The sequence below is a fragment of the Oncorhynchus clarkii genome, chromosome 17 (genome assembly GCF_045791955.1).
Source record: "Oncorhynchus clarkii lewisi isolate Uvic-CL-2024 chromosome 17, UVic_Ocla_1.0, whole genome shotgun sequence".
Taxonomy (NCBI): domain Eukaryota; kingdom Metazoa; phylum Chordata; class Actinopteri; order Salmoniformes; family Salmonidae; genus Oncorhynchus; species Oncorhynchus clarkii.
In genome coordinates, this window is record NC_092163.1 from 1,140,508 (window position 1) to 1,168,007 (window position 27,500).

Sequence of the window (27,500 nt, forward strand, 5' to 3'; positions counted from 1 at the left end):
GAGAGAGAGAGAGAGAGAGAGAGAGGGAGAGAGAGAGAGAGAGAGAGAGAGAGAGAGAGAGAGAGAGAGAGGAAGACAGAGAGAGAGAGAGAGAGACAGAGAAAGAGAGAGAGAGAGAGAGAGAGAGAGAGAGAGAGAGAGAGGGAGAGAGAGAGAGGGATATAGAGCAAGGGAGAGAGAGAGAGAGAGAGGAGAGAGAGAGAGAGAGAGAGAGAGAGAGAGAGAGAGAGAGAGAGAGAGAGAGAGAGAGGAAGACAGAGAAAGAGAGAGGGACAGAGGGATATAGAGCAAGGGAGAGAGAGAGAGAGAGAGAGAGAGAGAGAGAGAGAGAGAAAGAGAGGGGGGGGAAGACAGAGAGAGAGAGAGAGAGAGAGAGAGAGAGAGAGAGGGGGGGGGAAGGGAGAGAGAGAGGGGAAGGGAGAGAGAGAGAGAGAGAGAGAGAGAGAGAGAGAGAGAGAGAGAGAGAGAGAGAGGGGGGAAGGGAGAGAGAGAGGGGAAGGGAGAGAGAGAGAGGAAGACAGAGATATAGAGCAAGGGAGAGAAAGCGTCAGAGAGAGGAGGGAAACCGAGACAGAGAGTGGAGGCTGAGCGCATCTCTCCATTGATCTTGAACCATCAAGGTGAGTGGTGTTTTCTCCCCCTGCAGTGTGTGTGTGTGTGTGTTTGTGTGTGACAGATGTCGTTAGCATTGCGTGTGTAGAATGACATGTGACGTTAAAAGGGTAGACCACGTATAATCAACGTGCCAGTCGTGAGTGTGTGTGTGTGGTGTGTGTCTATGGTGTGGGTGTGTGTTGTGTCTATGTTGTGTGTAGGAGAAACTATAGTAGCAGAATTGATGGAGGCTAGCTAGCTACCTGCTGATGCTGTATTGTGGAGGTTAGCTAGCTACATGGTGATGCTGTATTGTGGAGGTTAGCTACATGGTGATGCTGTATTGTGGAGGTTAGCTAGCTACATGGTGATGCTGTATTGTGGAGGTTAGCTACATGGTGATGCTGTATTGTGGAGGCTAGCTACCTGCTGATGCTGTATTGTGGAGGTTAGCTAGCTACATGGTGATGCTGTATTGTGGAGGTTAGCTACATGGCGATGCTGTATTGTGGAGGCTAGCTACCTGCTGATGCTGTATAGTGGAGGCTAGCTACATGGTGATGCTGTATTGTGGAGGCTAGCTACATGGTGATGCTGTATTGTGGAGGCTAGCTACATGGTGATGCTGTATTGTGGAGGCTAGCTACATGGTGATGCTGTATTGTGGAGGCTAGCTACATGGTGATGCTGTATTGTGGAGGCTAGCTACATGGTGATGCTGTATTGTGGAGGATAGCTACATGGTGATGCTGTATTGTGGAGGATAGCTACATGGTGATGTTGTATTGTGGAGGCTAGCTACATGGTGATGCTGTATTGTAGAGGCTAGCTACATGGGGGTGTTGTGCTGTAGAGGCTAGCTACATGGTGATGCTGTATTGTGGAGGATAGCTACATGGGGATGTTGTATTGTGGAGGCTAGCTACATGGTGATGCTGTATTGTAGAGGCTAGCTACATGGTGATGCTGTATTGTGGAGGTTAGCTAGCTACATGGTGATGCTGTATTGTGGAGGTTAGCTACATGGTGATGCTGTATTGTGGAGGCTAGCTAGCTACATGGTGATGCTGTATTGTGGAGGTTAGCTACATGGTGATGCTGTATTGTGGAGGCTAGCTACCTGCTGATGCTGTATTGTGGAGGATAGCTACATGGTGATGCTGTATTGTGGAGGATAGCTACATGGTGATGTTGTATTGTGGAGGCTAGCTACATGGTGATGCTGTATTGTAGAGGATAGCTACATGGTGATGCTGTATTGTGGAGGTTAGCTACATGCTGATGCTGTATTGTGGAGGATAGCTACATGGGGATGCTGTATTGTAGAGGCTAGCTACATGGGGGTGTTGTACTGTAGAGGCTAGCTACATGGTGATGCTGTATTGTAGAGGCTAGCTACATGGGGATGTTGTACTGTGTATAGTCAGCTGTCTCAGGATGGTGTGGGCATGTCTTCCCTGGATTCTTGTCATTGTGTGTGTGTGTGTGTGTGTGTGTGTGTGTGTGTGTGTGCGTGCGTGTGCGTGCGTGTGTATGAGAGAGAGAGAGAGAGAGTGTGTTTCTTTTCTGATGAGAAGACTGAGTTGTCTTTTTTTTAAAAATTTTTTACATACTCTTGAAGAGGTTTCAGCCGTTTTTTGGGGGCGATGGTCCCACTATTGGGGCGCCAGGACAGAGAAGAGCTGTGTCTGGGCTGAGTGGGAGTTGCCCTCCAGTAGGCATGGCAGGACCAAGAGACCAGAGGTGGTAGAACGGAGTGCTCTGGTTGGGGTGTAGGGGTTGAGCATAGAACTGGAGGTAGGGCATCCGTACCAGTGGAGGCTGCTGAGGGGAGGAGGGCTCTTAATAAGGGCTGGAATGGAGCAGATGGAATGGAATCAAACACACGGGAACCATGGAAACCATGTGATTGATGTATTTGATACCGTTCTACTGATTCCGCTCCAGCCATTACCACGAGCCAGTCCTCCCCAATTAAGGTGCCACCAACTTCCTGTGATCTGTAGTGTTACAATAGTTTAGTATGAATCCTGGTCAGAAGGAGTACTCTAGCATCCTGGTTAAAGGAGTACTCTAGCATCCTGGTTAAAGGAGTACTCTAGCATCCTGGTTAAAGGAGTACTCTAGCATCCTGGTCAGAAGGAGTACTCTAGCATCCTGGTTAAAGGAGTACTCTAGCATCCTGGTTAAAGGAGTACTCTAGCATCCTGGTTAAAGGAGTACTCTAGCATCCTGGTCAAAAGGAGTACTCTAGCATCCTGGTTAAAGGAGTACTCTAGCATCCTGGTTAAAGGAGTACTCTAGCATCCTGGTTAAAGGAGTACTCTAGCATCCTGGTTAAAGGAGTACTCTAGCATCCTGGTTAAAGGAGTACTCTAGCATCCTGGTTAAAGGAGTACTCTAGCATCCTGGTTAAAGGAGTACTCTAGCATCCTGGTTAAAGGAGTACTCTAGCATCCTGGTTAAAGGAGTACTCTAGCATCCTGGTTAAAGGAGTACTCTAGCATCCTGGTTAAAGGAGTACTCTAGCATCCTGTTTAAAGGAGTACTCTAGCATCCTGGTTAAAGGAGTACTCTAGCATCCTGGTTAAAGGAGTACTCTAGCATCCTGTTTAAAGGAGTACTCTAGCATCCTGTTTAAAGGAGTACTCTAGCATCCTGGTTAAAGGAGTACTCTAGCATCCTGGTTAAAGGAGTACTCTAGCATCCTGTTTAAAGGAGTACTCTAGCATCCTGGTTAAAGGAGTACTCTAGCATCCTGGTTAAAGGAGTACTCTAGCATCCTGTTTAAAGGAGTACTCTAACATCCTGGTTAAAGGAGTACTCTAGCATCCTGGTTAAAGGAGTACTCTAGCATCCTGGTTAAAGGAGTACTCTAGCATCCTGTTTAAAGGAGTACTCTAGCATCCTGGTTAAAGGAGTACTCTAGCATCCTGTTTAAAGGAGTACTCTAGCATCCTGGTTAAAGGAGTACTCTAGCATCCTGGTTAAAGGAGTACTCTTGCATCCTGGTCAAAAGGAGTACTCTAGCATCCTGTTTAAAGGAGTACTCTAGCATCCTGGTCAGAAGGAGTACTCTAGCATCCTGGTTAAAGGAGTACTCTAGCATCCTGGTTAAAGGAGTACTCTTGCATCCTGTTTAAAGGAGTACTCTAGCATCCTGGTCAGAAGGAGTACTCTAGCATCCTGGTCAGAAGGAGTACTCTAGCATCCTGGTTAAAGGAGTACTCTAGCATCCTGGTCAAAAGGAGTACTCTAGCATCCTGGTTAAAAGGAGTACTCTAGCATCCTGGTTAAAAGGAGTACTCTAGCATCCTGGTTAAAGGAGTACTCTAGCATCCTGGTTAAAGGGAGTACTCTAGCATCCTGGTCTAAAGGAGTTCTCTAGCATCCTGGTCAAAATGAGTTCTCTAGCACCCTGGTCAGAAGGAGTTCTCTAGCATCCTGGTCAGAAGGAGTACTCTATCTTCCTGGTCTAAAGGAGTACTCTATCTTCCTGGTCTAAAGGAGTTCTCTAGCATCCTGGTCAAAATGAGTTCTCTAGCATCCTGGTCAGAAGGAGTTCTCTAGCATCCTGGTCAGAAGGAGTTCTCTAGCATCCTGGTCAGAAGGAGTACTCTATCTTCCTGGTCTAAAGGAGTACTCTATCTTCCTGGTCTAAAGGAGTTCTCTAGCATCCTGGTCAAAATGAGTTCTCTAGCATCCTGGTCAGAAGGAGTTCTCTAGCATCCTGGTCATAAAGAGTGCACTATATAGGGGATAAGGTGTAATTTGGGATTCAGACTGTGTTTTTAATATATTTTTACCAATGTCATGCTCTGCTCTCTGTCTACAGTGTTCCTCTTTGTCCAGGACACTGACCTGTTGTCTGATACAACCGGCCAATCAAAACCAGGGTTACAGTGGCAGTCATGTCAGGGATGCATCGTTCAACCAATCAGAGCTAGGATTCTACACATTTTGGTGTTCCGTTGCACAGATGAACCAATCACACGCAGGTGTCTCACTCTGCATCCCACAGAACCTACGGAACCCGAATCCAACGAACAAATCAGATACAGGATTGCTGGTCCCAGAACAAATCCGGAGGATGGCGAGGGTTCATCGCTGTTTCCAAGCAACCAATCGGACTGCAGATTACTAACCTCACTACCTCACTGGATTACACATTGGGGGATTTTAGAGGAACCAGGATTCCAGCCAATCAGAGCTTGTGGAGGACTGAGACATTGGCGTGTGGTGATTGGCTGCTGAGTCCGATGGGGGCGTGACCCGTGGTTGTGGCCCGGTCTGACCCTGGCTGGTCTGACCCCTAACCTCTAACCCCTGACCTGTAACCCCAGACCCCTCTGGTCCTGGCTCTCCAGCTGCTGTGCTGTTTGGGTTCTGGTCCCGTCCGCACCGGGGGAGGGGCCAAAAAGAACAATCAGCCAATCACTATGAAGAAGAGTCGCAGTGTGCAGCGTCTGTCGCTGGCCGGAGAAGAGGAGGTAACACACACACACACACACACACACAGACACACACACAGACACAGACACAGACACAGACACACACACACACACACACACACACACACACACACACACACACACACACACACACACACACACACAGACATACACACACATGAGACACAGGAACACACAGACGTTTGTAGGGTAAACACACAGCGTGGAGATCTATTGACTGGACTGTCCCTGGACTACAGTCTCAGGAGTTTCTCTTCTTAATGGATGGATTCCCTTCCATCCACTGACCTCAAGGCTGCCGTCTGTGGTAGTAGACTGTGTGTGTGTGTGTGTGTGTGTGTGTGTGTGTGTGTGTGTGTGTGTGTGTGTGTGTGTGTGTGTGTGTATCTGTGTGTGTGTGTGTGTGTGTGTGTGTGTGTGTGTGTGTGCGTGCGTGCGTGTTCTGTGTAGCCTCTACAATAACAACAGTGAAGCATCTCTTTACATCTGGAGCTTTGGACAACTAGAGACTGAGGCATGGAACATGGAACACTGTTGCCTAGCAACTAGCAGCCTGCCTTCCATTCCCCCTGTGTTCTGTTGCTACGCTGCTGCAGTGCAGATCACACTCTCTCTGTAGAGGGCTTATACACAACACACACACACACACACACACACACACACACAGATATGGGGTGCCATAGACCAGCATGCATCCTCTCTAAATCTCAATTTAGTGAGCTCACATAATAATATGACCCACTATGCTTCCTGTCATTCACATAACATTCCATTCTATGCTTCCTGTCATTCACATAACATTCCATTCTATGCTTCCTGTCATTCACATAACATTCCATTCTATGTTTCCTGTCATTCACATAACATTCAATTCTATGCTTCCTGTCATTCAGTAACATTACCCTCCATGCTTCCTGTCATTCACATAACATTCCATTCTATGCTTCCTGTCATTCAGTAACAATACCCTCCATGCTTCCTGTCATTCACATAACATTACATTCTACACTTCCTGTCATTCAGTAACAATACCATCTATGCTTCCTGTCATTCTGTAACATTACCCTCGATGCTTCCTGTAATTCAGTGACATTACCCTCTATGCTTCCTGTCATTCAGTAACATTACCCTCGATGCTTCCTGTCATTCACACAACACTGCATTCTACACTTCCTGTCATTCAGTAACAATACCATCTATGCTTCCTGTCATTCAGTAACATTACCCTCTTTGCTTCCTGTCATTCAGTAACATTACCCTCTTTGCGTCCTGTCATTCACATAACATTACATTCTATGCTTCCTGTCATTCAGTAACATTACCCTCGATGCTTCCTGTCATTCAGTAGATTCCCCTCGATGCATCCTGTCATTCAGTAACATTACCCTCAATGCTTCCAGTCATTCAGTAGCATTACCCTCGATGCTTCCTGTCATTCAGTAGATTACCCTCCATGCTTCCTGTCATTCAGTAGATTACCCTCCATGCTTCCTGTCATTCAGTAGATTACCCTCCATGCTTCCTGTCATTCAGTAGATTACCCTCTTTCCTTCCTGTCATTCAGTAGATTACCCTCGATGCTTCCTGTCATTCAGTAGATTACCCTCTTTGCTTCCTGTCATTCAGTAGATTACCCTCTATGCTTCCTGTCATTCAGTAGATTACCCTCTATGCTTCCTGTCATTCAGTAGATTACCCTCGATGCTTCCTGTCATTGTCATCTACAAGACCCTGCTAGGTAAAGTCCCCCCTTATCTCAGCTCGCTGGTCACCATTGCATCTCCCACCTGTAGCACACGCTCCAGCAGGTATATCTCTCTAGTCACCCCCAAAACCAATTCTTTCTTTGGCCGCCTCTCCTTCCAGTTCTCTGCTGCCAATGACTGGAACGAACTACAAAAATCTCTGAAACTGGAAACACTTATCTCCCTCACTAGCTTTAAGCACCAACTGTCAGAGCAGCTCACAGATTACTGCACCTGTACATAGCCCACCTATAATTTAGCCCAAACAACTACCTCTTTCCCTACTGTATTTAATTTATTTATTTATTTTGCTCCTTTGCACCCCATTATTTTTATTTCTACTTTGCACATTCTTCCATTGCAAATCTACCATTCCAGTGTTTTACTTGTTATATTGTATTTACTTTACCACCATGGCCTTTTTTTGCCTTTACCTCCCTTATCTCACCTCATTTGTTCACATCGTATATAGACTTGTTTATACTGTATTATTGACTGTATGTTTGTTTACTCCATGTGTAACTCTGTGTCGAACTGCTTTGCTTTATCTTGGCCAGGTCGCAATTGTAAATGAGAACTTGTTCTCAACATGCCTACCTGGTTAAATAAAGGTGAAATAAATAAATAAAATAAATAAAAATTCAGTAACAATACCCTCCATGCTTCCTGTCATTCAGTAACATTACCCTCCATGCTTCCTGTCATTCAGTAACATTACCCTCGATGCTTCCTGTCATTCAGTAACATTACCCTCGATGCTTCCTGTCATTCACATAACATTACATTCTACACTTCCTGTCATTCAGTAACAATACCATCTATGCTTCCTGTCATTCAGTAACATTACCCTCCATGCTTCCTGTCATTCAGTAACATTACCCTTGATGCTTCCTGTCATTAACATAACATTACATTCTACACTTCCTGTCATTCAGTAACAATACCATCTATGCTTCCTGTCATTCAGTAACATTACCCTCCATGCTTCCTGTCATTCACATAACATTCCATTCTATGTTTCCTGTCATTCACATAACATTCCATTCTATGCTTCCTGTCATTCGGTAACATTACCCTCGATAGTTCCTGCCATTCAGTAACATTACCCTCCATGCTTCCTGTCATTCACATAACATTCCATTCTATGCTTCCTGTCATTCACATAACATTCCATTCTATGCTTCCTGTCATTCACATAACATTCCATTCTATGTTTCCTGTCATTCACATAACATTCAATTCTATGCTTCCTGTCATTCAGTAACATTACCCTCCATGCTTCCTGTCATTCACATAACATTCCATTCTATGCTTCCTGTCATTCAGTAACATTACCCTCCATGTTTCCTGTCATTCACATAACATTCCATTCTATGCTTCCTGTCATTCAGTAACAATACCCTCCATGCTTCCTGTCATTCACATAACATTACATTCTACACTTCCTGTCATTCAGTAACAATACCATCTATGCTTCCTGTCATTCTGTAACATTACCCTCGATGCTTCCTGTAATTCAGTGACATTACCCTCTATGCTTCCTGTCATTCAGTAACATTACCCTCGATGCTTCCTGTCATTCACACAACACTGCATTCTACACTTCCTGTCATTCAGTAACAATACCATCTATGCTTCCTGTCATTCAGTAACATTACCCTCTTTGCTTCCTGTCATTCAGTAACATTACCCTCTTTGCGTCCTGTCATTCACATAACATTACATTCTATGCTTCCTGTCATTCAGTAACATTACCCTCGATGCTTCCTGTCATTCAGTAGATTCCCCTCGATGCATCCTGTCATTCAGTAACATTACCCTCAATGCTTCCAGTCATTCAGTAGCATTACCCTCGATGCTTCCTGTCATTCAGTAGATTACCCTCCATGCTTCCTGTCATTCAGTAGATTACCCTCCATGCTTCCTGTCATTCAGTAGATTACCCTCCATGCTTCCTGTCATTCAGTAGATTACCCTCTTTCCTTCCTGTCATTCAGTAGATTACCCTCGATGCTTCCTGTCATTCAGTAGATTACCCTCTTTGCTTCCTGTCATTCAGTAGATTACCCTCTATGCTTCCTGTCATTCAGTAGATTACCCTCTATGCTTCCTGTCATTCAGTAGATTACCCTCGATGCTTCCTGTCATTGTCATCTACAAGACCCTGCTAGGTAAAGTCCCCCCTTATCTCAGCTCGCTGGTCACCATTGCATCTCCCACCTGTAGCACACGCTCCAGCAGGTATATCTCTCTAGTCACCCCCAAAACCAATTCTTTCTTTGGCCGCCTCTCCTTCCAGTTCTCTGCTGCCAATGACTGGAACGAACTACAAAAATCTCTGAAACTGGAAACACTTATCTCCCTCACTAGCTTTAAGCACCAACTGTCAGAGCAGCTCACAGATTACTGCACCTGTACATAGCCCACCTATAATTTAGCCCAAACAACTACCTCTTTCCCTACTGTATTTAATTTATTTATTTATTTTGCTCCTTTGCACCCCATTATTTTTATTTCTACTTTGCACATTCTTCCATTGCAAATCTACCATTCCAGTGTTTTACTTGTTATATTGTATTTACTTTACCACCATGGCCTTTTTTTGCCTTTACCTCCCTTATCTCACCTCATTTGTTCACATCGTATATAGACTTGTTTATACTGTATTATTGACTGTATGTTTGTTTACTCCATGTGTAACTCTGTGTCGAACTGCTTTGCTTTATCTTGGCCAGGTCGCAATTGTAAATGAGAACTTGTTCTCAACATGCCTACCTGGTTAAATAAAGGTGAAATAAATAAATAAAATAAATAAAAATTCAGTAACAATACCCTCCATGCTTCCTGTCATTCAGTAACATTACCCTCCATGCTTCCTGTCATTCAGTAACATTACCCTCGATGCTTCCTGTCATTCAGTAACATTACCCTCGATGCTTCCTGTCATTCACATAACATTACATTCTACACTTCCTGTCATTCAGTAACAATACCATCTATGCTTCCTGTCATTCAGTAACATTACCCTCCATGCTTCCTGTCATTCAGTAACATTACCCTTGATGCTTCCTGTCATTAACATAACATTACATTCTACACTTCCTGTCATTCAGTAACAATACCATCTATGCTTCCTGTCATTCAGTAACATTACCCTCCATGCTTCCTGTCATTCACATAACATTCCATTCTATGTTTCCTGTCATTCACATAACATTCCATTCTATGCTTCCTGTCATTCGGTAACATTACCCTCGATAGTTCCTGCCATTCAGTAACATTACCCTCGATGCTTCCTGTCATTCAGTAGATTACCCTCGATGCTTCCTGTTATTCAGTAGATTACCCTCTATGCTTCCTGTCATTCAGTAGATTACCCTCCATGCTTCCTGTCATTCAGTAACATTACCCTCCATGCTTCCTGTCATTCAGTAACATTACCCTCGATGCTTCCTGTCATTCAGTAACATTACCCTCGATGCTTCCTGTCATTCACATAACATTACATTCTACACTTCCTGTCATTCAGTAACAATACCATCTATGCTTCCTGTCATTCAGTAACATTACCCTCCATGCTTCCTGTTATTCAGTAACATTACCCTTGATGCTTCCTGTCATTAACATAACATTACATTCTACACTTCCTGTCATTCAGTAACAATACCATCTATGCTTCCTGTCATTCAGTAACATTACCCTCCATGCTTCCTGTCATTCACATAACATTCCATTCTATGTTTCCTGTCATTCACATAACATTCCATTCTATGCTTCCTGTCATTCGGTAACATTACCCTCGATAGTTCCTGCCATTCAGTAACATTACCCTCGATGCTTCCTGTCATTCAGTAGATTACCCTCGATGCTTCCTGTTATTCAGTAGATTACCCTCTATGCTTCCTGTCATTCAGTAGATTACCCTCCATGCTTCCTGTCATTCAGTAGATTACCCTCCATGCTTCCTGTCATTCAGTAGATTACCCTCTTTGCTTCCTGTCCGTCAGTAAATTGACTTCTGGATGTGTGCCACCCAAATATGGTAAAAAACGGTGAAAAAGATATCATATCTCATCCTCTTTCTCTTTCCCGCTCTCTCTCTCTTTCTTTCTTTCCCCAGGATAATGACACTGATTCGTCAGGCTGTGCTGAGAAGGCGGAGTCAGGGCTCTACAGCAACTCCTATACGTCAGGAGCCACTCTGGGGGCGGAGCTACGCATGGGGAGGAGCAGGAGACTGGCCTCCAGTTTGCAGGTAAAAACAGTAGAAAGAGTATGAATGTTTTTATAGCAGAAACGTTCTCTGGATTTTCATCAGCAGTGCGATACACAACAGTTACTTGTGATCAAACCTGAGAGATTTCTTGCACAAAGATATTTATTTAAAGCGTTTTGGAGACGTGGCACAGTAGTGGTGTGAACGTTTTGGTGCAGACAAACTTATATAAGTTGTATCACAACCACTGTGTCAAATGTGAGTGTATCGTAGAGAGAGTTTTGTTATTGTGGTTCCTGTCAGGCTATTATAGCAAAAGAGACTTACCCTGGTTTAATAAACTCCTGTCCTATTGGTTACCTGGTTAATCAATCAATCCTATCGTCCCATTCAGGTTCCGTGTTGGCTCCGCCCCCGAGACAGGACACGCTCACCGGAGATCCTGAGCAACATGCCACGCCCCACGTCCCTGCCCCTCTGCATCCCACCACGCATCGCCATCACACCTGCAGACACAGACAGGTAACACACACACACACACACACACACACACACACACAACCCAGATATACAACTATACTTCCATGTAGTGTTGTCGACCTGAGTAGCATTGTAAACCATTCTCTCTCTCTCTCCCCCCCCCCCTCCCCCCACATGTCTTCAGAATATATCATTATCACAGTCAAATCGTATTTTATTTTAAAAAGGTGTGAATTGTTCTCCATCCAACCCAAATTCAGAATATACCTTATTCATAGTCATGGTGTGCTTTCTTCAATAGCTATTGAGGAGAGAAACCCCAAATATCCACAGACTATCAATCAAATGTATTTATAAAGCCCTTCGTACATCAGCTGATATCTCAAAGTGCTGTACAGAAACCCAGCCTAAAACCCCAAACAGCAAGCAATGCAGATGTAGAAGCACGGTGGCTAGGAAAAACTCCCTAGAAAGGCCAGAACCTAGGAAGAAACCTAGAGAGGAACCAGGCTCTGAGGGGTGGCCAGTCCTCTTCTGGCTGTGCCAGGTGGAGATTATAACAGTACATGGCCAAGACCTTCAAACGTTCATAGATGACCAGCAGGGTCAAGGTGGACCAGGTAGACTGGGGACAGCAAGGAGTCATCAGGCCAGGTAGTCCTGAGGCATGGTCCTAGGGCTCAGGTCCTCTGACAGAGAGGCATTGAGCATGTTTGGGATGCTCTGGATTGACGTGTACAGCTTCTAGTTTCCAGGTGGAGAATGGTTAACCCCCCCTTCAGTAGTTTCTAGGTGGAGAATGGTTCACCCTCTCCCCCTCTCTTCAGTAGTTTCTAGGTGGAGAACGGTTCACCCTCTCCCCCTCTCTTCAGTAGTTTCTAGGTGGAGAATGGTTCACCCTCTCCCCCTCTTCAGTAGTTTCTAGGTGGAGAATGGTTCACCCTCTCCCCCTCTCTTCAGTAGTTTCCAGGTGGAGAATGGTTTGTCATAATATAATAATCATAGTGTCTGTCTGTCTCTTCCCCAACCTCTCAGTGAGCTGGAGAACGGGGTGTCTCCGGGCCATACCCCTCTTGGCTCCCAGAGTCCCAGCCTGACCCTGCACCCTTCCTTCCCCCAGGGGGGTCGACGAGAGTCCTTCCTCTACCGGTCAGACTCTGACTACGACATGTCCCCCAAAAACTCAGTCTCACGCAATTCTATCGCCAGCGAAGGGTGAGAAGGGGGAGGGAGAGTGTCAGTGTGTGTCTGAGTCAAACCATTGGCCAATTGACATAATCATGACTACATATCCTAATACACTCTGTCTTTATTAATCTCTCTCTCTGTCTCTAACACTCACCCTCTCTCTCTTTCTCACTCTCTCTCTCTCTCTCTGTCTCTCTCTCTCTCTCTCTCTCTTCTCTCTCTCTCTCTCTCTCTCTCTCTCTCTCTCTCTCTCTCTCTCTCTCTCTCTCTCTGTCTCTAACACTCACTCTCTCGCTGTCTCTCTCTCTCTCTCTCTGTCATTCTCTCTCTCTGAGAATGTTAGTGTGTATGAGTCAAACCATTGGCTAATTTGCATTATCATGACTACATATCCTAATATACTCTGTCTCGCTCTCTCTCTGTTTCTAACACTCTCTCTCTCTCTCGCTCTCTCTGTTTCTAACACTCTCTCTTTCTCACTTTCTTGCTCTCTCTTTCTCACATTATCTCTCTCTCTCTCTCTCTCTCTCTCTCTCTCTCTCTCTCTCTCTCTCCCTCTCTCTCTCTCTCTCTCTCCCTCTCTCCCTCTCTCTCTCTCTCTCTCTCTCTTCCTTTCTCTCTCTCTCCCTTTTAGGCATGCAGGAGAAGACTTCATTGTTACCCCCTTTGCTCAGGTGTTAGCCAGCCTGCGCTCGGTACGGAGCAACTTCACCCTCCTCGCCAACATCTCCATGCCAACCGTCAAGTCAGTGCTCACCTGTCAATCAAAACATCTAACAGCTGGTCTGCATCCCAATGCTATATAGTCCACTACTTTGGACCATAGGCCTGCTATATAGTGATCTACTTTAGACCAGGGCCCCATAGGCCTGCTATATAGTGATCTACTTTAGACCAGGACCCCATAGGCCTGCTATATAGTGATCTACTTTAGACCAGGACACCATAGGCCTGCTATATAGTGATCTACTTTAGACCAGGACCCCATAGGCCTGCTATATAGTGATCTACTTTAGACCAGGACCCCATAGGCCTGCTATATAGTGATCTACTTTAGACCAGGACCCCATAGGCCTGCTATATAGTGATCTCCTTTAGACCAGGACCCCATAGGCCTGCTATATAGTGATCTACTTTAGACCAGGGCCCCACAGGCCTGCTATATAGTGATCTACTTTAGACCAGGGCCCCATAGGCCTGCTATATAGTGATCTACTTTAGACCAGGGCCCCATAGGCCTGCTATACAGTGATCTACTTTAGACCAGGACCCCATAGGCCTGCTATATAGTGATCTACTTTAGACCAGGGCCCCATAGGCCTGCTATATAGTGATCTACTTTAGACCAGGACCCCATAGGCCTGCTATATAGTCTTCTACTTTAGACCAGGGCCCCATAGGGCTTCCATTTGGTTATTGAGAGTTTCCTACCTCATTTACCCAGGTAGCAAGCCAATTAAAATGTGTGTTTAGCGTGTAACTGGTTTGTAACTGATGACTGATGTGACATGTAGCTCGTGGATGTAATTGGCTGTCTGTCTACCTCGACTAGCCAATAACAGTAATGATAGTTATGGGTCACATTTACTCACCACTTTTCAATGGGCCTTTCAATGGGCCCTTCAATTGGCCTTTCAATGGGCCCTTCAATGGGCCTGTCAATGGGCCTGTCAATGGGTCTTTCAATGGGCCTTTCAATGGGCCCTTCAATGGGCCTGTCAATGGGCCCTTCAATGGGCCTGTCAATGGGCCCTTCAATGGGCCTGTCAATGGGTCTTTCAATGGGTCTTTCAATGGGCCTTTCAAAGGGTCTTTCAATGGGCCTTTCAATGGGCCTTTCAATGGGCCTGTCAATGGGCCTTTCAATGGGCCCTTCAATGGGCCTTTCAATGGGCCTTTCAATGGGCCCTTCAATTGGCCTTTCAATTGGCCTGTCAATGGGCCCTTCAATGGGCCTGTCAATGGGTCTTTCAATGGGCCTGTCAATGGGTCTTTCAATGGGCCTTTCAATGGGCCCTTCAATGGGCCTTTCAATGGGCTTTTCAATGGGCCCTTCAATGGTCCCTTCAATGGGCCTTTCAATGGGCTTTTCAATGGGCTTTTCAATGGGCCTGTCAGTGAGCCTTTATGGGCCTTTCAATGGGCCTTTATGGGCCTTTCAATGGGCCTTTCAATGGGCCTGTCAATGGGCCTTTCAATGGTCCCTTCAATGGGCCTTTCAATGGGCTTTTCAATGGGCCTTTCAATGGGCCTGTCAATGGGCCCTTCAATGGGCCCTTCAATGGGCCTTCAATGGGTCTTTCAATGGGCCTTTCAATGGGCCTGTCAATGGGCCTTCAATGGGCCTTCAATGGGCCTGTCAATGGGCCTTCAATGGGCCTTGTATAACACCAATGTTTAATACTGCCCCCCCCCCCCCCCCCCCCCCCTCTCTCCCGCCTCCCTCAGTCTGAATTTCACTCCCAGACAATGTCAAGCTATTGTAACCCAGTGAGTTCTAACTGGTTGTTGGAATTCCCTGTCTTGTCCACAGGAGGTCTCCACTGGGCGGTGTAGCGCCCCACAACCCCAGAGCAGCTCTATCAGATCAACAGTATGAGCAGCTGGCTACAGACACTCTGGAGGAGCTGGACTGGTGTCTGGACCAGCTAGAGACCATCCAGACTCACCGCTCTGTCAGCGATATGGCCTCCAACAAGGTACTACCGTGATATAAACACAACCATGATGTAACCACAACACAACCATGATATAACCACAACACATGATATAACCACAACACAACCATGATATAACTACAACACAACCATGATATAACCACAACACAACCATGATATAACCACAACACAACCATGATATAACTACTACACAACATTATAATCTCACCACAGCTTCAACACTTATGAGCAGTGAACTGACTAACCCTACAGTAAAACATCCTCAAACTGCTCCCCCCTTTTCCCTCCCTCCCTCCCTCCCTCCCTCCCTCCCTCCCTCCCTCCCTCCCTCCCTCCCTCCCTCCCTCCCTCCCCCTTTTCTCCCTCGCTCCCTCCCTCCCTCCCTCCCTCTCTCAGTTTAAGAGGATGTTAAACAGGGAGCTGTCTCACCTATCAGAGATGAGTCGTTCGGGTAACCAGGTGTCTGAGTACATCTCCAGCACGTTCATGGGTGAGTACACCTACCTGGATATGCCTGTAGTTACCTGTACGTACCTGAAGTAACCTGTCTGTTAATACCTGTCTATCTGTTCATACCTGTCTGTCTGTTCATACCTGTCTGTCTGTTCATACCTGTCTGTTCATACCTGTCTGTCTGTTCATACCTGTCTGTTTGTTCATACCTGTCTATCTGTTAATACCTGTCTGTCTGTTCATACCTGTCTGTCTGTTAATACCTGTCTGTCTGTATGTTCATACCTGTCTGTTCATACTTGTCTGTCTGTTCATACCTGTCTGTGTATTTACCTGTCTGTCTGTTAATACCTGTCTGTCTGTTCATACCTGTCTGTCTGTTCATACCTGTCTATCTGTTCATAACTGTCTGTCTGTTCATACCTGTCTGTCTGGTCATACCTGTCTATATTCTACATCACTATATCTGTCTACTTGTACTTGGCCGCCCGTACATTTCTGTGTCCTAGGTTTTATCAGTCTGCCTGCGCTAGTTTGTGTGTATAACATGTGTGCCTCTATCCCCTAGACCAGCCCAACGAGGTGGAGCTGCTGTCCCCTAATCTAAAGGAGAAGTCTGTGTGTCTCTAACCCTAGACCAGCCCAACGAGGTGGAACTGCTGTCCCCTAATCTAAAGGAGAAGTCTATATGTCTCTAACCCCTAGACCAGCCCAACGAGGTGGAGCTGCTGTCCCCTAATCTAAAGGAGAAGTCTGTGTGTCTCTATCCCCTAGACCAGCCCAACGAGGTGGAGCTGGTGTTCCCTAATCTAAAGGAGAAGTCTATATGTCTCTATCCCCTAGACCAGCAAAACGAGGTAGAGCTAGTGTCCCCTAATCTAAAGGAGAAGTCTATGTGTGTCTCTATCCCCTAGACCAGCCCAACGAGGTGGAGCTGGTGTTCCCTAATCTAAAGGAGAAGTCTGTGTGTGTCTCTATCCTCTAGACCAGCCCAACGAGGTGGAGCTGTCGTTCCCTAATCTAAAGGAGAAGTCTATGTGTGTCTCTATCCCCTAGACCAGCCCAACGAGGTGGAGCTGTCGTTCCCTAATCTAAAGGAGAAGTCTATGTCTGTCTCTAACCCCTAGACCAGCCCAACGAGGTGGAGCTGGTGTTCCCTAATCTAAAGGAGAAGTCTATGTGTGTCTCTATCCCCTAGACCAGCCCAACGAGGTGGAGCTGCCGTCCCCTAATCTAAAGGAGAAGTCTATGTGTGTCTCTATCCCCTAGACCAGCCCAACGAGGTGGAGCTGCCGTCCCCTAATCTAAAGGAGAAGTCTATGTGTGTCTCTATCCCCTAGACCAGCCCAACGAGGTGGAGCTGCCGTCCCCTAATCTAAAGGAGAAGACTATGTGTGTCTCTAACCCCTAGACCAGCCCAACGAGGTGGAGCTGCCGTCCCCTAATCTAAAGGAGAAGTCTATATGTCTCTATCCCCTAGACCAGCCCAACGAGGTGGAGCTGGTGTTCCCTAATCTAAAGGAGAAGTCTATATGTCTCTATCCCCTAGACCAGCCCAACGAGGTGGAGCTGGTGTTCCCTAATCTAAAGGAGAAGTCTATGTCTGTCTCTAACCCCTAGACCAGCCCAACGAGGTGGAGCTGTCGTCCCCTCGTCTAAAGGAGAAGTCTATGTGTGTCTCTATCCCCTAGACCAGCCCAACGAGGTGGAGCTGCCGTCCCCTAATCTAAAGGAGAAGTCTATGTGTGTCTCTAACCCCTAGACCAGCCCAACGAGGTGGAGCTGCCGTCCCCTAATCTAAAGGAGAAGTCTATGTGTGTCTCTATCCCCTAGACCAGCCCAACGAGGTAGAGCTGTCGTCCCCTAATCTAAAGGAGAAGTCTATATGTCTCTATCCCCTAGACCAGCCCAACGAGGTGGAGCTGGTGTTCCCTAATCTAAAGGAGAAGTCTATGTCTGTCTCTAACCCCTAGACCAGCCCAACGAGGTGGAGCTACCGTCCCCTAATCTAAAGGAGAAGTCTATGTGTGTCTCTATCCCCTAGACCAGCCCAACGAGGTGGAGCTGGTGTTCCCTAATCTAAAGGAGAAGTCTATGTCTGTCTCTAACCCCTAGACCAGCCCAACGAGGTGGAGCTGCCGTCCCCTCGTCTAAAGGAGAAGTCTATATGTCTCTAACCCCTAGACCAGCCCAACGAGGTGGAGCTGCTGTCCCCTAATCTAAAGGAGAAGTCTGTGTGTCTCTATCCCCTAGACCAGCCCAACGAGGTGGAGCTGGTGTTCCCTAATCTAAAGGAGAAGTCTATATGTCTCTATCCCCTAGACCAGCCCAACGAGGTAGAGCTAGTGTCCCCTAATCTAAAGGAGAAGTCTATGTGTGTCTCTATCCCCTAGACCAGCCCAACGAGGTGGAGCTGGTGTTCCCTAATCTAAAGGAGAAGTCTGTGTGTGTCTCTATCCTCTAGACCAGCCCAACGAGGTGGAGCTGTCGTTCCCTAATCTAAAGGAGAAGTCTATGTGTGTCTCTATCCCCTAGACCAGCCCAACGAGGTGGAGCTGTCGTTCCCTAATCTAAAGGAGAAGTCTATGTCTGTCTCTAACCCCTAGACCAGCCCAACGAGGTGGAGCTGCCGTCCCCTAATCTAAAGGAGAAGTCTATGTGTGTCTCTATCCCCTAGACCAGCCCAACGAGGTGGAGCTGCCGTCCCCTAATCTAAAGGAGAAGTCTATGTGTGTCTCTAACCCCTAGACCAGCCCAACGAGGTGGAGCTGCCGTCCCCTAATCTAAAGGAGAAGTCTATGTGTGTCTCTATCCCCTAGACCAGCCCAACGAGGTAGAGCTGTCGTCCCCTAATCTAAAGGAGAAGTCTATATGTCTCTATCCCCTAGACCAGCCCAACGAGGTGGAGCTGGTGTTCCCTAATCTAAAGGAGAAGTCTATGTCTGTCTCTAACCCCTAGACCAGCCCAACGAGGTGGAGCTGTCGTCCCCTCGTCTAAAGGAGAAGTCTATGTGTGTCTCTATCCCCTAGACCAGCCCAACGAGGTAGAGCTGTCGTCCCCTAATCTAAAGGAGAAGTCTATATGTCTCTATCCCCTAGACCAGCCCAACGAGGTGGAGCTGCCGTCCCCTAATCTAAAGGAGAAGTCTATGTGTGTCTCTAACCCCTAGACCAGCCCAACGAGGTGGAGCTGCCGTCCCCTAATCTAAAGGAGAAGTCTATGTGTGTCTCTATCCCCTAGACCAGCCCAACGAGGTAGAGCTGTCGTCCCCTAATCTAAAGGAGAAGTCTATATGTCTCTATCCCCTAGACCAGCCCAACGAGGTGGAGCTGGTGTTCCCTAATCTAAAGGAGAAGTCTATGTCTGTCTCTAACCCCTAGACCAGCCCAACGAGGTGGAGCTGCCGTCCCCTAATCTAAAGGAGAAGTCTATGTGTGTCTCTATCCCCTAGACCAGCCCAACGAGGTGGAGCTGGTGTTCCCTAATCTAAAGGAGAAGTCTATGTCTGTCTCTAACCCCTAGACCAGCCCAACGAGGTGGAGCTGCCGTCCCCTCGTCTAAAGGAGAAGTCTATGTGTGTCTCTATCCCCTAGACCAGCCCAACGAGGTAGAGCTGTCGTCCCCTAATCTAAAGGAGAAGTCTATGTGTGTCTCTATCCCCTAGACCAGCCCAACGAGGTAGAGCTGTCGTCCCCTAATCTAAAGGAGAAGTCTATATGTCTCTATCCCCTAGACCAGCCCAACGAGGTGGAGCTGCCGTCCCCTAATCTAAAGGAGAAGTCTATGTGTGTCTCTAACCCCTAGACCAGCCCAACGAGGTGGAGCTGCCGTCCCCTAATCTAAAGGAGAAGTCTATGTGTGTCTCTATCCCCTAGACCAGCCCAACGAGGTAGAGCTGTCGTCCCCTAATCTAAAGGAGAAGTCTATATGTCTCTATCCCCTAGACCAGCCCAACGAGGTGGAGCTGGTGTTCCCTAATCTAAAGGAGAAGTCTATGTCTGTCTCTAACCCCTAGACCAGCCCAACGAGGTGGAGCTGCCGTCCCCTAATCTAAAGGAGAAGTCTATGTGTGTCTCTATCCCCTAGACCAGCCCAACGAGGTGGAGCTGCCGTCCCCTAATCTAAAGGAGAAGTCTATGTGTGTCTCTAACCCCTAGACCAGCCCAACGAGGTGGAGCTGCCGTCCCCTAATCTAAAGGAGAAGTCTATGTGTGTCTCTAACCCCTAGACCAGCCCAACGAGGTGGAGCTGCCGTCCCCTCGTCTAAAGGAGAAGTCTATGAGTCAGATTAGCGGAGTGAGGAATCTGTCCCACAGCTCCACTCTGTCCTCCTCTTCTGTCCCGCGCTTCGGAGTCAACACTGAACAGGAGGACCAGCTTGCCAGGGTAAAGTATGCAAGGCTCGCTCATATGCATACACACACACACACACACACACACACACACACACACACACACACACACACACACACACACACACACACACACACACACACACACACACACACACACACACACACACACACACACACACACACACACCATAACACGTACGTACACACACATACAGTCGTGGCCAAAAGTTGAGAATGACACAAAAATGTATTTCCACAGAGTTTGCTGCTTCAGTGTCTTCAGATATTTTAGTCAGATGTTACTATGGAATACTGAAGTATAATTACAAGCATTTCATAAGTGTCAAAGGTTTTTATTTACAATTACATGAAGTTGATGCAAATAGTCAATATTTGCAGTGTTGACTCTTCTTTTTCAAGACCTCTGCAATCCGCCCTGGCATGCTGTCAATTAACTTCTGGGCCACATCCTGACTGATGGCAGCCCATTCTTGCATAATAAATGCTTGGAGTTTGTCAGAATTTGTGGGTTTTGTTTGTCCACCCGCCTCTTGATGATTGACCACAAGTTCTCAATGGGATTAAGGTCTGGGGGGTTTCCTGGCCATGGACCCAAAATACTGATGTTTTGTTCCCCGAGCCACTTAGTTATCACTTTTGACTTATGGCAAGGTGCTCCATCATGCTGGAAAAGGCATTGTTCGTCAACAAACTGTTCCTGGATGGTTGGGAGTAGTTGCTCTCGGAGGATGTGTTGGTACCATTCTTTATTGATGGCTGTGTTCTTAGGCAAAATTGTGAGTGAGCCCACTCCCTTGGCTGAGAAGCAACCCCACACATGAATGGTCTCAGGATGCTTTACTGTTGGCATGACACAGGACTGATGGTTGCGCTCACCTTGTCTTCTCCGGACAAGCTTTTTTTCCCAAATCCCAAACAATCGGAAAGGGGAATCATCAGTGAAAATGACTTTACCCCAGTCCTCAGGAGTCCAATCCCTGTACCTTTGGCAGAATATCAGTGTCACAGTCGTCATAAGGAGGAGACCAAGACGCAGCGTGATAAGCCTACATTCTATTTTATAAACGAATGCAACACTGAACAAAACGATACAAAATAACAAAATGAACCGGGACGCAATATGACTAGTGTGAAACAGGCAACTAAACATAGAATAATAACCCACAAAACCAACATGGAAAATGGCAACCTAAATAGGATCCCCAGTCAGAGACAACGATCAACAGCGGTCTCTGATTGGGAACCAATTCAGGCCACCATAGACCTACAAATATACCTAGACAATACCAAAACCCCCCATAGAAGTACAAAAACCCTACGCAAGACAAAAACACACATACCACCCTCGTCACACCCTGACCTAACCAAAATAATAAAGAAAACAAAGATAACTAAGGTCAGGGCGTGACAATCAGTCTGTCCCTGATGTTTTTCATGGAGAGAAGTGGCTTCTTTGCTGCCCTTCTTGACACCAGGCCAACCTCCAAAAGTCTTCTCCTCACTGTGCGTGCAGATGCAATCACACTTGCCTGCTGCCATTCCTGAGCAAGCTCTGTACTGGTGGTGCCCCGATCCCGCAGCTGAATCAACTTTAGGAGACGGTCCTGGCGCTTGCTGGACTTTCTTGGGCGCCCTGAAGCCTTCTTCACAACAATTGAACCGCTCTCCTTGAAGTTCTTGATGATCCGATAAATGGTTGATTTAGGTTCAATCTTACTGGCAGCGATATCCTTGCCTGTGAAGCCCTTTTTGTGCAAAGCAATGATGATGGCACGTGTTTCCTTGCAGGTAACCATGGTTGACAGAGGATGAACAATGATTCCAAGCACCACCCTCCTTTTGAAGCGTCCAGTCTGTTATTCAAACTCAATCAGCATGACAGAGTGATCTGTAGCCTTGTCCTCGTCAACACTCACACCTGTGTTAACGAGAGAATCACTGACATGATGTCAGCTGGTCCTTTGGTGGCAGGGCTGAAATGCAGTGGAAATGTTTTGGGGGGGATTCAGTTCATTTGCATGGCAAAGAGGGACTTTGCAATTAGTTGCGATTCATCTGATCACTCTTCATAACATTCTGGAGTATATGCAAATTGCCATCATACAAACTGAGGCAGCAGACTTTGTGAAAATGTATATTTGTGTCATTCTCAAAACCTTTGGCCACGACTGTACATATACAAATACCTTCTCAGTCAATCAGTCAAGGTTACTAGACTCAGCTCATTACCTCACTCAAGGCTTCCCACTCTCTCTTTGTGTGTGCCTGCTTGCGTATGTGTGTGTCTGCGTGTGTGTGTGCCTGCCTGTGTGTGTGTGTGCCTGCCTGTGTGCCTGCCTGTGTGCCTGCCTCTGCCTGTGTGTGTGTGTGTGTGTGTGTGTGTGTGTGTGTGTGTGTGTGTGTGTGTGTGTGTGTGTGTGTGTGTGTGTGTGTGTGTGTGTGTGTGTGTGTGTGTGTGTGTGTGTGTGTGTGTAGGAGCTAGAGGACCTGGACAAGTGGAGTTTCAACATCTTCAGAGTGTCAGAGTTCTCCAACAGCAGGCCTCTCAGCTGCATCATGTACGCCATCTTCCAGGTACCTGGAGTTAGACACACGGTGTGGGGTTTAGGTTTATGGGTTAGGTTTAGTTTTAGGGTTAGGTTTAGTTTTAGGGTTAGGTTTAGTTTTAGGGTTAGGTTTAGTTTTAAGGGTTAGTTTTAGTTTTAAGGGTTAGGTTTAGTTTTAAGGGTTAGGTTTAGTTTTAGGGTTAGGTTTAGTTTTAGGGTTAGTTTTAGGGTTAGCTAGTCTGGGTGTCCACTCTACCTGCAGCTAGTCTGGGTGTCCACTCTCCCTGCAGCTAGTCTGGGTGTCCACTCTACATGCAGCTAGTCTGGGTGTCCACTCTACCTGCAGCTAGTCTGGGTGTCCACCCTAGCTCCCTGCAGCTAGTATGGGTGTCCACTCTAGCACCCTGCAGCTAGTCTGGGTGTCCACTCTAGCACCCTGCAGCTAGTCTGGGTGTCCACTCTAGCTGCAGCTAGTCTGGGTGTCCACTCCAGCTCCCTGCAGCTAGTCTGGGTGTCCACTCTACCTGCAGCTAGTCTGGGTGTCCACTCTACCTGCAGCTAGTCTGGGTGTCCACTCTCCCTGCAGCTAGTCTGGGTGTCCACTCTACCTGCAGCTAGTCTGGGTGTCCACTCTACCTGCAGCTAGTCTGGGTGTCCACTCTACCTGCAGCTAGTCTGGGTGTCCACTCTAGCTCCCTGCAGATAGTCTGGGTGTCCACTCTACCTGCAGCTAGTCTGGGTGTCCACTCTCCCTGCAGCTAGTCTGGGTGTCCACTCTACCTGCAGCTAGTCTGGGTGTCCACTCTAGCACCCTGCAGATAGTCTGGGTGTCCCCTCTACCTGCAGCTAGTCTGGGTGTCCACTCTAGCTCCCTGCAGCTAGTCTGGGTGTCCACTCTAGCACCCTGCAGCTAGTCTGGGTGTCCACTCTACCTGCAGCTAGTTTGGGTGTCCACTCTACCTGCAGCTAGTCTGGGTGTCCACTCTCCCTGCAGCTAGTCTGGGTGTCCACTCTACCTGCAGCTAGTCTGGGTGTCCACTCTACCTGCAGCTAGTCTGGGTGTCCACTCTAGCACCCTGCAGATAGTCTGGGTGTCCACTCTAGCACCCTGCAGCTAGTCTGGGTGTCCACTCTAGCTGCAGCTAGTCTGGGTGTCCACCCTAGCTCCCTGCAGCTAGTCTGGGTGTCCACTCTAGCACCCTGCAGATAGTCTGGGTGTCCACTCTAGCACCCTGCAGCTAGTCTGGGTGTCCACTCTAGCTGCAGCTAGTCTGGGTGTCCACCCTAGCACCCTGCAGCTAGTCTGGGTGTCCACTCTACCTGCAGCTAGTCTGGGTGTCCACCCTAGCTCCCTGCAGCTAGTCTGGGTGTCCACTCTAGCACCCTGCAGCTAGTCTGGGTGTCCACTCTAGCTGCAGCTAGTCTGGGTGTCCACTCCAGCTCCCTGCAGCTAGTCTGGGTGTCCACTCTACCTGCAGCTAGTCTGGGTGTCCACTCTCCCTGCAGCTAGCCTGGGTGTCCACTCTACCTGCAGCTAGTCTGGGTGTCCACTCTACCTGCAGCTAGTCTGGGTGTCCACTCTACCTGCAGCTAGTCTGGGTGTCCACTCTACCTGCAGCTAGTCTGGGTGTCCACTCTACCTGCAGCTAGTCTGGGTGTCCACTCTACCTGCAGCTAGTCTGGGTGTCCACTCTACCTGCAGCTAGTCTGGGTGTCCACTCTACCTGCAGCTAGTTTGGGTGTCCACTCTCCCTGCAGCTAGTCTGGGTGTCCACTCTCCCTGCAGCTAGTCTGGGTGTCCACTCTACCTGCAGCTAGTTTGGGTGTCCACTCTAGATTCCTGCAGCTAGTCTGGGTGTCCACTCTACCTGCAGCTAGTCTGGGTGTCCACTCTACCTGCAGCTAGTCTGGGTGTCCACTCTACCTGCAGCTAGTCTGGGTGTCCACTCTACCTGCAGCTAGTTTGGGTGTCCACTCTAGATTCCTGCAGCTAGTCTGGGTGTCCACTCTACCTGCAGCTAGTCTGGGTGTCCACTCTAGCTCCCTGTAGCTAGTCTGGGTGTCCACTCTAGCTCCCTATAGTTAGTCTGGGTGTCCACTCTACCTGCAGCTAGTCTGGGTGTCCACTCTAGCTCCCTGTAGCTAGTCTGGGTGTCCACTCTAGCTCCCTGCAGCTAGTCTGGGTGTCCACTCTACCTGCAGCTAGTCTGGGTGTCCACTCTACCTGCAGCTAGTTTGGGTGTCCACTCTAGATTCCTGCAGCTAGTCTGGGTGTCCACTCTACCTGCAGCTAGTCTGGGTGTCCACTCTACCTGCAGCTAGTCTGGGTGTCCACTCTACCTGCAGCTAGTCTGGGTGTCCACTCTAGCACCCTGCAGATAGTCTGGGTGTCCACTCTACCTGCAGCTAGTCTGGGTGTCCACTCTACCTGCAGCTAGTTTGGGTGTCCACTCTAGATTCCTGCAGCTAGTCTGGGTGTCCACTCTACCTGCAGCTAGTCTGGGTGTCCACTCTACCTGCAGCTAGTCTGGGTGTCCACTCTACCTGCAGCTAGTCTGGGTGTCCACTCTACCTGCAGATAGTCTGGGTGTCCACTCTACCTGCAGCTAGTCTGGGTGTCCACTCTACCTGCAGCTAGTCTGGGTGTCCACTCTACCTGCAGCTAGTCTGGGTGTCCACTCTAGCACCCTGCAGATAGTCTGGGTGTCCACTCTAGCTCCCTGCAGCTAGTCTGGGTGTCCACTCTACCTGCAGCTAGTCTGGGTGTCCACTCTACCGGCAGCTAGTCTGGGTGTCCACTCTACCTGCAGCTAGTCTGGGTGTCCACTCTACCTGCAGCTAGTCTGGGTGTCCACTCTAGCACCCTGCAGATAGTCTGGGTGTCCACTCTAGCTCCCTGCAGCTAGTCTGGGTGTCCACTCTAGCTCCCTGCAGCTAGTCTGGGTGTACACTCTAGCACCCTGCAGCTAGTCTGGGTGTCCACTCTACCTGCAGCTAGTCTGGGTGTCCACTCTAGCACCCTGCAGATAGTCTGGGTGTCCCCTCTAGCACCCTGCAGATAGTCTGGGTGTCCCCTCTAGCACCCTGCAGATAGTCTGGGTGTCCCCTCTAGCTCCCTGCAGCTAGTCTGGGTGTCCACTCTAGCTGTAGATAGTCTGGGTGTCCCGTCTAGCACCCTGCAGATAGTCTGGGTGTCGAGGACAGGGGAGAACTACTAGAGATAGTTTGAAGCTGACAATTGACTGATGTCACGGTGATAAAAACCAAACGCCGACGTTCCAGTCTGTGATTTAGTGGTGCAGGTGAGACGTATGTCTCCGGTCTGATTGAGCCTGCGTTCCGTAGACCAGATATGGGGCGTGTTTTAGCTGGGACAGAGAGGAGTAGAACAAAAGGACTCAATGGTCCTCTGACATCCTGGCATCCGGGATATTAGGCCGGTGGCCGGGGGCTTAGATAACGCCAGAGGCAGATAAAGACAGGATGAGCCCCAAGTGGCTTATGGTGCCACTTGATTGGCTGAAGAAATGACCAAGTCTCTCTCAGTACTGAATTTCCACGACATGTGTGTGTGTGTGTTATTTTGATTCCCACAAGGCTAGTGAAACAGACGTGTGTGTGTGTGTGTGTGTGTGTGTGTGTGTGTGTGTAGGTATGTTGTGTGCTGAGTGTGTGTGATGTGTGTATGATGTGAATGCGTAGGTGCTCTGCATGAATGTGTGTTCATGCATGTGTGTGTGTGTGTGAGTTCATACAAGTGTGTGCATGTGGGTGTGTGTGTTCATGCATGTGGGAGTGTGAGTGTGTTCATGCAAGTGTGTGTGTGTGTTCATGCAAGTGTGTGTGTGTGTGTTCATGCAAGTGTGTGTGTGTGTGTGTGTGTGTGTGTTCATGCATGTGTGTGTGTCAGTGTGTATTAACCCCTCATGTCCCCCTGTAGGAACGTGATCTCCTAAAGACATTCCGCATCCCCGTCGACACCTTCGTGACCTACGTGATGACCCTGGAAGACCATTACCATGGCAACGTGGCCTACCACAACAGCCTGCACGCCGCCGACGTCTGCCAGTCCACACATGTCCTCCTCTCCACACCCGCACTAGACGTGAGCCACCTACAGTAATATATACAGTAATACATACAGTAATCTAAACAGTAATATATACAGTAATATATACAGTAATCTAAACAGTGATATATACAGTAATATATACAGTGATATATACAGTGATATATACAGTAATATATACAGTAATATATACAGTGATATATACAGTGATCTATACAGTAATATATACAGTGATATATACAGTAATCTATACAGTGATATATACAGTAATATATACAGTAATCTATACAGTAATCTAAACAATAATATATACAGTGATATATACAGTAATCTATACTGTAATCTATACAGCAATATATACAGTGATATATACAGTAATATATACAGTGATATATACAGTAATATATACCGTGATCTATACAGTAATCTAAACAGTAATATATACAGTGATATATACAGTAATATATACAGTGATATATACAGTAATATATACCGTGATCTATACAGTGATATATACAGTGATATATACAGTAATATATACTGTAATATATACAGTGATCTATACAGTGATATATACAGTGATATATACAGTAATATATACAGTGATATATACAGTGATCTATACAGTAATATATACAGTGATATATACAGTAATCTATACAGTGATATATACAGTAATATA

General features: G+C 47.3%; 1 protein-coding gene across 1 annotated transcript in view; it reads left to right on the forward strand.

The window, feature by feature from the left end:
• Positions 1-5,033: 5,033 nt before the first annotated feature.
• The window catches only part of LOC139369535 (3',5'-cyclic-AMP phosphodiesterase 4B-like), a 35,536-nt gene continuing 13,069 nt past the window's right edge, over positions 5,034-27,500 (forward strand). Inside the window, exons 1-10 of the mRNA XM_071108780.1 lie at positions 5,034-5,084; positions 10,932-11,066; positions 11,422-11,549; positions 12,543-12,722; positions 13,330-13,440; positions 15,229-15,394; positions 15,770-15,863; positions 20,056-20,213; positions 22,679-22,777; positions 26,690-26,854. Of these exons, the coding sequence (XP_070964881.1) occupies positions 5,034-5,084; positions 10,932-11,066; positions 11,422-11,549; positions 12,543-12,722; positions 13,330-13,440; positions 15,229-15,394; positions 15,770-15,863; positions 20,056-20,213; positions 22,679-22,777; positions 26,690-26,854 (1,287 nt within the window). The remainder of the gene's footprint in view (positions 5,085-10,931; positions 11,067-11,421; positions 11,550-12,542; positions 12,723-13,329; positions 13,441-15,228; positions 15,395-15,769; positions 15,864-20,055; positions 20,214-22,678; positions 22,778-26,689; positions 26,855-27,500) is intronic.